General features: G+C 53.0%; 3 protein-coding genes across 3 annotated transcripts; all 3 read left to right on the top strand.

Moving 5' to 3' along the window:
• The first annotated feature begins 370 nt into the window (after nt 1-370).
• Nucleotides 371-1,890, top strand: LOC120691479 (5-pentadecatrienyl resorcinol O-methyltransferase-like). The gene is made up of 2 exons (XM_039974551.1): nt 371-1,307; nt 1,455-1,890. The coding sequence occupies exons 1-2, from the start codon at nt 441-443 to the stop codon at nt 1,752-1,754; spliced, it is 1,167 nt and encodes a 388-aa protein (XP_039830485.1). The 5' UTR covers nt 371-440; the 3' UTR covers nt 1,755-1,890.
• Nucleotides 1,891-3,226: 1,336 nt separating this feature from the next.
• On the top strand, nt 3,227-4,983 carry LOC120687630 (pre-mRNA-processing factor 17-like). Its single transcript, XM_039969658.1, has one exon. It carries the CDS (start codon nt 3,268-3,270, stop codon nt 4,981-4,983), a length of 1,716 nt encoding a protein of 571 aa, XP_039825592.1. The 5' UTR covers nt 3,227-3,267.
• Nucleotides 4,539-9,215, top strand: LOC120687633 (glucan endo-1,3-beta-glucosidase 5-like). The gene is made up of 2 exons (XM_039969662.1): nt 4,539-4,979; nt 5,989-9,215. The coding sequence occupies exon 2, from the start codon at nt 7,407-7,409 to the stop codon at nt 8,907-8,909; it is 1,503 nt and encodes a 500-aa protein (XP_039825596.1). The 5' UTR covers nt 4,539-4,979; nt 5,989-7,406; the 3' UTR covers nt 8,910-9,215.
• Nucleotides 9,216-10,367: the final 1,152 nt, after the last annotated feature.

Raw genomic sequence — 10,367 nt, 5'->3', positions numbered from 1 at the left:
AGCGCTATCACTTAGATTAGACGTTACTCCTTAATTTTCAAAGTCAACCGAGCACCGGCTGCTACCATCATTTGATTAATTATTTATTCGCACGACGACCTCTCAGCAGGGTTAACCATTTCGTTTTTACTGTTTGGAATTTCGTTTGTTTGACCAAAATTTGACTTTTATATTTTTGAATTTGGAATTCAAATATACAATTTTCCGGACCGAAATTTCTGTCCCGGTGAGTAGCGAAAACAGGAAAAATGACCGAAATTTCGGTCTTTCCGACCGAAATGGTTAACCCTGCCTCTCAGTACCCTGCCATGCCCATGCAAGTCTTTAAAGTACCCGGTGCGTGCACGGCTCGTAACAATCCACCCAAAGCCCGACCCCTGAACAAGGAAGAATTAGCCACCATCACCAACTCGAGATCGATCGACCGGCGCGGCGCAACAATGGCGTTGCTCGCCGAGTACAGCAGCCAGGAGCTGCTCCAGGCGGAGCTCCAGCTCTGGCACCAGTCCCTCGGCTTCTTTAAGTCCGTCGCGCTCGCGGTCGCTCTGGACCTCCGCGTCGCCGACGCCGTGCACCGCCTCGGCGGCGCCGCCACGCTGCCGCAGATACTCGCCGAGGCCGGGGTCAGCCCGTGCAGGCTCCGCGACTTGCGCCGCGTCATGCGCGCGCTCACCGTCTCGGGCATCTTCAGCGTCCACCGGCCAGGCGAGGCGCCGCCGGCGGCAGAACACGCCAGGCACGACGACGCCGCGGTCTACAAGCTGACGGCAGCCTCCCGCCTCCTCGTCAGGGACAAGAGCTCCACGGCGGGGGTCGGGGGCCAGCTGCCTCCTTTCCTGACCGTGCAGCTCTTGCTCGGGCCGTGCCGAGAATCCCCGGTCAGCAGGGGCATGCGCGCGTGGTTCCGGCAGAAGGAGGACCACCACCACCAGCAGCAGCAGCAGCCGGCCGGCGCCGGTCTGTCCCCGTTCGCCCTGGCGTACGGCGGCCAGACGGTCTGGGAGAGAGCGGAGCGCGACGCCGGCCGGTTCCGGTTCGACGACGCCATGGCCTCGGACACCGCCTTCCTCATGCCGATCGTCCTCAGGGAGTGCGGCGAGGTCTTCCGGGGGCTAGCCTCCCTCGTCGATGTCGCCGGCGGCCTTGGCGGGGCCACTGCCGCCGTAGCGGCGGCATTCCCGGATCTCAAGTGCACCGTGCTGGATCTCCCCCAGGTTGTCGCCAAAGCCCCCTCCGGTGCCGACGTGCGGTACGTTGCCGGTGACATGTTTGAGAGCATTCCACCGGCGAACGCTGTGTTCCTCAAGGTACGTTACGTGCTTCTCACTCCTGATGCACATTACTGTTCGCGCTCGAAACTTGTTTACTCTATGCAGCAGCAACCAACAAATATTACCTTATATATTGAATGCCTAATTTATTTATTTATGCATTGGAATACCTTGTTGTTTCAGTGGATTCTGCACGATTGGGGCGATAATGAGTGTGTCAAGATACTGAAGAACTGCAAGCAAGCTATACCACCACGGGATGCAGGAGGAAAGGTAATAATCATAGATATGGTGGTCGGATCTGGGCCGTCAGACGTCAAGCACGTAGAGACACAAGTTTTGTTTGACCTCTTGATCATGAATATCAATGGGGTTGAGCGCGATGAGCAGGAGTGGAAGAAGATTTTCGTTGAGGCTGGATTTGAGGACTACAAAATTATACCTGTTCTCGGTGTCCGATCTATCATAGAGCTGTATCCTTGAAAGCTTTGTCAACAAAGAAGTGCTGAATAAGTGCACCTGCCCTACGAAAAAGGGTGTGTAAAGCGTGGTTTGTTGGTTGTTACCATGGTATACTTGTCTTCTTTGATGTGGACTGAAGTCTACACACATGATCTTTTACGGTGTTTACTAGGTATGTAGACGTGTATTTTTTTTAATTACACAGTACAACGCCGACACTATATCAGACTCGGGGTCACATGATATCTCATGTGGCACGGTCTTATGCGAGATATTGGGTAGAAGATATCATGTACGATGTAATCACCTGTAATGTATCTTGTACCAGCCGGATTAGATGAAAACTACTCGAGACAAGCTCTAGCAGATAAACCGACTTAGGGTTTCCATGTAACCCTGCTCCCCGACCTATATAAGGGCGGGTAGGGATCCCCTTTCATTCATTTGGACATTAGAACATCCCATAGCGCATAGACTCCCTCTGTTCACGCACCCGAAGCAATACAAACCACACATGATGTAGGATATTACGCAACATCGGTGGTTTGAACCTGTCTAACCCTTGTGTTGCTTGCACCATCGAGTTCTCGATCTCGGCGATCCCCCACGATCATCTCTCTACCTAAGGGTATCCCTAGATATACGTAACGGTAAAACATCGACAGCTGGCGCCCACCATGGGGCCGGTCTCCGACGATCCTCCGATGGACTCGATGGCGTCCCCCAATCGCGACGATACTCTCGAGAAGGGTATGACTCTCACTTTTGGTTCATGGACCTGCATCCCCGACGGATTGGGTGGTTTCATCCGCCACCTAGATGATTGTCGCCGTGGAACCCGTTTCCACCAGCCAGCCCAACAACTCGGTAGCTCCAGCAGCCGGCGCAGAAAACCCTCCCGAGGACTCCCAAGAAGGAGAAAATTCTGATCTGGTCAACAGATATTGGATTGACCCCGATATGCCGCTTGCTTCCTATGATTACAATCTAGATTCAGCCACAACCGGAGATCAGCTCTCAAGCAAGATTGCCAAATGCATCAATTTGGTCCGGTCAACGCTGGAACATAGCGGTAGGGAATACGTCACGGCCCCTACTGTGCACCACCAACCAGAGCACGTCACAGGCTATCTGGATCGAGTGGATGACTCCATCCTAGATTGCATTAACATTGATCAAGACACCCTAGGAAAAAAACTGTGCCCCAAACACAGGAGGTCACACTATTCGTTGTCCGATGATCTCCTCGGTCAAGTCAACCGAATAGATGAAACCCTGCTAGAATGCATCAAACCTGGCAGTAAGCACTCTGAATGCCAAGGCTAATCAAAAGAATAGGTGAAGCCACGTCATCATGGGCCGTGTGCCTGCAAGCTTCGGTTTGCGGGGTTGGCGAAGAACCAGCCCACTTCGGAGCGGCCCAACTCCCTCTCCGTCTTCGCGAGGAGTCACGGCGGGTCGGCGGCTCGCCGTCAACAATCCAAATACAAAATCTCCCAGCTCCCGCAGAAACCCTAACCCTAGATCCCCGGCCATGGATCTCCTCCAGTCCTCGTACGCGCCGGACGACGCCTCCTCGCCGGAGGAGTCGGCGGCTGCTTCCTCGCCGGACTCCTCCCCGCTCCGCCTCCCCTCCAAGTCCGCCGCCCCCGCCGTCGACGACACCGCGCTCGCGCTCTCTGCCGCCGCCTCCGCGTCCCGCCCGCTCGACCCCTCGCTCCACCTCGTCGCCTTCAACCCCACCGCCGACCAGCTCTGGGCGCCCATCGTCGGGCCACAACACCCCCACGCCCCCATCTCCTCCGCCTCCGGCAACCGCAACCACAAGCTCGGCCACGTCGAGGACGCCGCGGTGCTGCCCTTCCTCTTCGACGAGCAGTACAACACCTTCCACAGGTTCGGCTACGCCGCCGATCCCTCTGGCCTCCACATCGTCGGCGACGCGCAGCCGCAGTCGCCCGAGCCCGACACCGTCTACAACCTCGCCCCTTCCGAGCACAAGCGCCGCCGCCTCCAGGCCAAGGCGGACAACCAGGAGGAGCCACTGCCCCCCGAGGCCAAAAACCCCGCATCCGAGGAGTGGATCCTCCACAACAAGCAGAGCCCCTGGGCGGGCAAGAAGGAAGCGCCGCCCGCTGAGCTCACCGAGGAGCAGAAGCAGTATGCCGAGGCCCACGCAGCCAAGAAGGCCGAGAAGGAGGCTCGCGGCGAAGGGAAGGGCGAGAGGGCAGAGGTGGTGGTCAAGAGCACCTTCCACGGGAAGGAGGAGAGAGACTACCAGGGACGGTCCTGGATCACACCGCCCAAGGATGCCAAGGCCACCAACGACCACTGCTACATTCCCAAGAGGTGTGTGCATGAGTGGGTTGGCCACACCAAGGGGGTTTCAGCCATCAGATTTTTCCCCAAGTATGGGCATCTGCTACTGTCTGCGAGTATGGATTGTAAGATTAAGATCTGGGACGTGCTTGGGTCGCGGACATGTATGCGCACATATATGGGTCACTCAAAGGCTGTAAGGGATATATCCTTCTCCAATGATGGGACCAAATTCTTGAGTGCTGGGTATGACAGGAATATACAGTACTGGGATACTGAGACAGGGCAGGTGATCTCTACCTTCTCAACTGGGAAGGTCCCATATGTTGTGAAGCTGAATCCTGATGAGGATAAACAGCATATTCTCCTTGCTGGAATGAGCGACAAGAAGATTGTGCAATGGGATATGAAATCAGGGCAGATCACACAAGAGTACGACCAGCATTTAGGAGCTGTGAACACCATAACTTTTGTCGATAACAACAGGAGGTTTGTCACGTCGAGTGATGACAAATCTCTTCGTGTCTGGGAGTTTGGCATCCCTGTGGTGATCAAGTATATAAGTGAGGCGCACATGCACTCAATGCCATCAATTGCCCTGCACCCAAACTCCAACTGGCTGGCAGCACAGAGCTTGGACAATCAAATATTGATATACAGCACCAAGGAAAGGTTCCAGCTCAATAAGAAGAAGCGATTTGCTGGCCACATTGTAGCAGGTTATGCTTGTCAGGTGAACTTCTCACCTGATGGGAGATTTGTGATGTCAGGTGATGGTGAAGGTAGTTGCTGGTTCTGGGATTGGAAAAGCTGCAGGAGGTTTAAGACATTGAAGTGCCACAACGGGGTTTGCATTGGATGCGAGTGGCATCCATTGGAAACTAGCAAGGTTGCGACATGCGGATGGGATGGTGTAATTAAATACTGGTAAGTTGACAACATAGACATGCCTCCACTTTAATTTGTTATCACACCTTTAATTGCTTTGCATTTTGGCAGCTGGCAGCTACGATTGTTCTATTTAGTACTTACTGAAATCCACAGTATTGCAACACACTTAGAGAAAGATTACTAATCAAAAGACCGCTTGCAAAAGTCTTCCTTTGATTTTTTTTATGTTTAATAACTAGAGCGCATCCATATTTTTTATGGATTACAGCTTCTTTTTAGCACCTAGCAGTACACTTTCAGTTTTTGTTGTATTAGATTTTCACATTTTTCAATTCGTTTAGTATTATAGTGGTTGTATTTAGTAAATATAGACACAGGCACTGCATATAGAGAAGTAAGATACAAACAGATTATGGTTTGCTTGCAAATCTTGCACCAAGTCTGGTAGTGCTTTTTTTTATCTACATGTAAATCATTGCCATTCCATTAACTGTAGAATTTTTTTTGTCTCCTTGCCGATAGCTGTGGTGACTGTCCACCTGTTTGATAATTAAATGTTAAAAACACGAGGTTTCTGCAATTTCGTGTTGTTGATGGTTCATGGTGATGATGGTTAACCATTTCATAAAGTCCCATGCTGTGCCTGATGATGGGATAAATGAAATTGAGCTAGTGCTGTTTAGTTGCTTGCTCCTAGAACTATGGTTTGTCCTAGCTATTGTATTGTAGAAACTTCCTTTCAGCCTGTAATAAACCAATCGATCCTCGCAGAAACATGTATGTCTTAATTTTTTATTTCATGTAAATCAGTTCATGTTTAGAGTTTGATATTAACAATGTAACATCTGAATTTGTCACATGCGACACAAGAGGGTGCTAAAATGACATGTGCTCACGCATGAGTGTGGAGATTGCTCATGACAAGCTTTCCAACAGAAATTGCTTTTGTCTTGAAACATGTCTTTTGTTCCTGTCAGATATATTTTGTATTTCCCGTTGTTGTCTTCTCTCCAGGTACTGACAAATTCCGTTTTACTGTTTGAAGGGATTGAGCCAGGACAGAAAGACCGCTTGAGATGCTAGGAAGTTCACAACAGTGCAATCCTCAAGGCCTAAACTTCATGGTATACTGTAAGTTGACATGTGGGAGAGAGGGAGGGGGGGGGGGGATGCGACATATTTCTACCGCCGACTAGCTCTTTATTGCCCTTGCAAGGAAGTGATGTACCATACATGTGGCAGCAACTCAATTTTCGAACTGTACCTTGGCCGCTAGTAACTTGTTATTTTCAGTTTCCATTCATCTTATTGAATCCTACTTTTTTGTAGTACCTGAGAAGCAGGCTTGTATACTAAGGAGTATTAATATACTTGGGGTGGTGTTCCCCTCTTGCTTGCGCAGTTTCATGCGCTGTGTTCATAAAATGTTTTGGACCGAATAGGCATGGTAGATTTGAAATATAGTGTTGTATTGCTTAGTTTGAATTTTGAAGTGATGTCATCAGTAACATGGAGAGGTGCATTCACCGGTTATACTGTATCTGGGAATTAAGCGGGCCGGGTGGACTGGTTAGCCTTCTCTTTTGATCTACTGGCGATGCGTACCAAATGGGCTGGTTTAAATCTGGTGAAGTATCCAGTAGTGTGGCCGTGTGGGTCTAAAATCGATTCTATTTGCTTTCCGGATTGTAGGCTTGTAGCATTGGTACGCTGGACTGGTTGAAACGCAAGCAATTTTGCGGTCGCTATCAACCAACACTAAACCTTGACCGTGGACTGGCATCAGAAAACGGTGTGCCTTACCTTAGGAGGGAGAAAGAAAACAAAATAACTAGTACTTATTGATTGACTTGGACGGCTAGCCCCCCTTCGTGTCCAGAAACACAACTCTGAGTTGGGCCAGAAACAAGACGAAACAGATGCTGCTCCTGCACTGAACCGTTGTTTGTACGGCGCATTCGTGTCCAAGCCGCAATGGCACCACGCGATCCCACCGGTCTCGTCTCTCCCGGGATCCTATCTATCCGGAGCCAAGCAAAAAGGGATTCCCTCGCTTTCCTAGCTTCCAAGGTCAAAAACCACACAGGCAATGCGCACACGTATCTTGTATCTTGTTGCCACACACACACACCCCCCATGTTTGTCCATTTGGGTATCTGATGCCTTCTTTTCCTTGTCCTCCAGACCCATCATCAATCTCAGTCCTCCAACACAGCACCATTTGTATATGCTTTCCCTTCTCCATGCAATAAACTCCACAGCTTGCTTCCTGCCAACCTTTTCCACTCTCCCATCTCATCTCGCCACATCCTGACCTGAGAGGCTGAGACCCCTGCTGCTGCTCTCCTCCTCCCCTGTAACAACCGGCCGACCCTATATCTTCGGCCATCATCAGTTCACACCTGACCTGCATACATCAACAAACACATCACCGGTGCGGTTCGGTGAGCAACAAATTAGAACATGGGCTCGTGCGCGGCGCTGCGGGCGCTGGCGGTGCTGGTGTGGGTGGCGGCGGCGTACCCGGTGGTGTTCCGGGCGCGCCCCGTGCAGGCGCTGGCGGCCAACTGGGGCACCCGCGCGCTGCACCCGCTGCCGGGGGACATCACCGTGCGCCTCCTCCGCGACAACGGCTTCGACAAGGTCAAGCTCTTCGAGGCCGACCCCCCCGCGCTCCGGGCGCTGGGCCACTCGGGCATCCAGGTCATGCTCGGCCTCCCCAACGAGCTGCTCGGCCCCGTCGCCGCCAGCGTCAACGCCGCCGAGCAGTGGGTGCTCCAGAACGTCTCCACCTACGTCTCCAAGTACGGCGTCGACATCCGCTACGTCGCCGTCGGCAACGAGCCCTTCCTCAAGTCCTACAAGGGCAAGTTCGAGGCCGCCACGCTGCCCGCCGTCCAGAACGTGCAGGCCGCGCTCCTCAAGGCCGGCCTCGCCCGCCAGGTGCACGTCACCGTCCCGCTCAACGCCGACGTCTACGAGTCCCCCGACGGCAAGCCCTCCTCCGGCGACTTCCGCCCGGACATCGCCGGCCTCATGCTCAGCCTCGTCCGCTTCCTCCTCGACAACGGCGGCGTCCTCACCATCAACATCTACCCCTTCCTCTCCCTCTACGCCGACCCCAACTTCCCCATGGACTACGCCTTCTTCCCCGCCCCCGGCGCGCCGCCGTCCCAGGCCTCCGTGCAGGACGGCAACGTTCTCTACACCAACGTCTTCGACGCCAACTACGACACCCTCATCGCCGCGCTCGAGAAGCACGGCCTGGGGGCCATCCCCGTCGTCGTCGGCGAGATCGGCTGGCCCACCGACGGCGCCAAGAACGCCAACGCCGCCAACGCGCAGCGATTCAACCAGGGCCTCTTCGACCGCATCATCGCCGGCAAGGGCACCCCGCGCCGCCCCCGGATGCCCGACGTCTACGTCTTCGCGCTGCTCGACGAGGACAACAAGAGCGTCGACCCCGGCAACTTCGAGCGCCACTGGGGCGTCTTCAACTACGACGGCTCGCCCAAGTACCGCCTCAACCTCGCCGGCGGCCGCCCCATCGTGCCGGCCAGGGGCGTCCGCTACCTCTCCAAGCAGTGGTGCGTGCTCCGCCCGGACGCCAGCCCCTCCGACCCGGCCATCGCCGGCGCCGTCGAGTACGCCTGCGAGTACTCCGACTGCACCAGCCTCGGCACCGGCTCCTCCTGCGGCAACCTCGACGCGCGCGCCAACGTCTCCTACGCCTTCAACCAGTTCTTCCAGGCGGCCAACCAGCAGAAGGCCGCGTGCAGCTTCAACAACCTCTCCACCATCGTCACCACCGACCCGTCCCAGGGGACCTGCAGATTCGAGATCATGATCGACACCGGCCGCCACGAGCTCACCGGCAAGTCGGCCGCCGGCAGGGTGGCTTCCTCTGCCACGTGGAGCGCCGTGCTAGCGCTCGGCTTGGCCGGCCTTGTTGCGGCCGCGTGGTAAGATAAGACTGCGACGCAACGGCTAGAAACTAGAGGGCGCCAATTCTTTGATTTTTCTTATACTAACTAGAACTAAAAAAGGGCGACTTAATATTAAGGATATTCTTGGTGGTAAATACTTGTTTATTTACCATTGGGGACTATTATTTATTGGCGAAGGGTAGCTTCATTCACTTGCAAATGGGCTGGTTAATGTACTGTATCAGACAATTGGGGGAATTGTTGAAGCTGGATTCTTTCTGATGTACATATGCATACACGACAGTCAACAGAGATGTTTATATGCAAAATTTGGTTGGTTGGAATATGTGGATATGTCGTGTCCTCTGTTGATGCTTCGGCTGATAAGCTGGTTGATTTCGGCTGATGTTTCGTGAGAGAGAATAAGCTGGAATAAGAGAAGCTGAAAACGTCGATTACTGATTCTGTGCCAGTGGTGCTACTTTTTTCTCTCCCTATTCGGTTTAGAAGACCAATCAGAGACAAAATGAGAAAGTTGATTGTCCACAAAGGACATATACATGCCTGATTCAGATGCAGTCTGCCATTTCTTTTGTATGAAGAACACGTAACGACTCCTAGTGGAATGACATTAGCAAAAGTCATATTTCACCAGACACTGATTTATAAGCCAGCACAGGTGACAACAATGCCAAGCTGAAATATCTGTGATGTCTGAGTCTTCTATGGTTCGTCATCAGACTCTGTAGGAAATATACATCGTTACTACTTTGGCGCCAAAAAGAAAAAAGGAATCTGCCGGCAAGTTCCTCAAGAAACAGAGCCTTGACTCTGGCCATTGACTTGGACATGGATTGGGAGAATGTCATCCTCTGAAATAGGGTTGAAAACAAAAACGAAAATTTTCGATTATCGGAACCGTTTTCGAGATTTTACCGAGATTCTGGTGTAAATGAAAATGAAAACGACTACCGAAAATTAGACCTGGGCATGGGTCACCCGACCCGAACAACCCGACCCAACCCGCCCGAAAAAAACCCGACCCGACCCGACCCGAGCTACGTGGCGGGTGGGCGCGGGCCGTATTTTTTGACCCGCAACAATCAACGGGCCGGGCACGGGCCGTGATTTTTGACCCAAAACCCGACCCAACCCGAAAAACCCGACCCAAAGGCCAAAAAACCCGACCCAACCCGAAAAAAACCCGACCCGAAACGCCCGCGCAGGGTGCACGGGCCAACCCGACCCGACCCGGTGATAGGTACGGGTCGGGCGCGGGCCGTCCTATGCGACCCGTGACCCGGCCTTGACCCGACCCGAACCCGACCCGACCCGACGTTTGCCCAGGTCTACCGAAAATACAGAAACGAAAATAGTATTTTTATCCGAAATTGAAAGCAAAAATGATTTCAGCCTCTACCGACCGTTTTCGAAAATTACCGTATTTATGCAGTAATTTACTGCCGGTATTATCGTATTTTAGGGATCCTACCGTATT

The sequence above is a fragment of the Panicum virgatum genome, chromosome 9N (assembly GCF_016808335.1).
Source record: "Panicum virgatum strain AP13 chromosome 9N, P.virgatum_v5, whole genome shotgun sequence".
NCBI lineage: Eukaryota > Viridiplantae > Streptophyta > Magnoliopsida > Poales > Poaceae > Panicum > Panicum virgatum.
The sequence above is the reverse complement of the archived record's forward strand: the minus strand, read 5'-3'. Positions and strand labels throughout refer to the sequence as shown.

Excerpts from the sequence above, each read along its gene's own strand:
- LOC120691479 (XM_039974551.1), top strand. The coding sequence starts at position 441 with ATGGCGTTGCTCGCCGAGTACAGCAGCCAGGAGCTGCTCCAGGCGGAG. Across the intron at positions 1,308-1,454 it reads CGAACGCTGTGTTCCTCAAG|TGGATTCTGCACGATTGGGG; the intron begins GTACGTTACGTG and ends TTGTTGTTTCAG.
- LOC120687633 (XM_039969662.1), top strand. The coding sequence starts at position 7,407 with ATGGGCTCGTGCGCGGCGCTGCGGGCGCTGGCGGTGCTGGTGTGGGTG.
- LOC120687630 (XM_039969658.1), top strand. The coding sequence starts at position 3,268 with ATGGATCTCCTCCAGTCCTCGTACGCGCCGGACGACGCCTCCTCGCCG.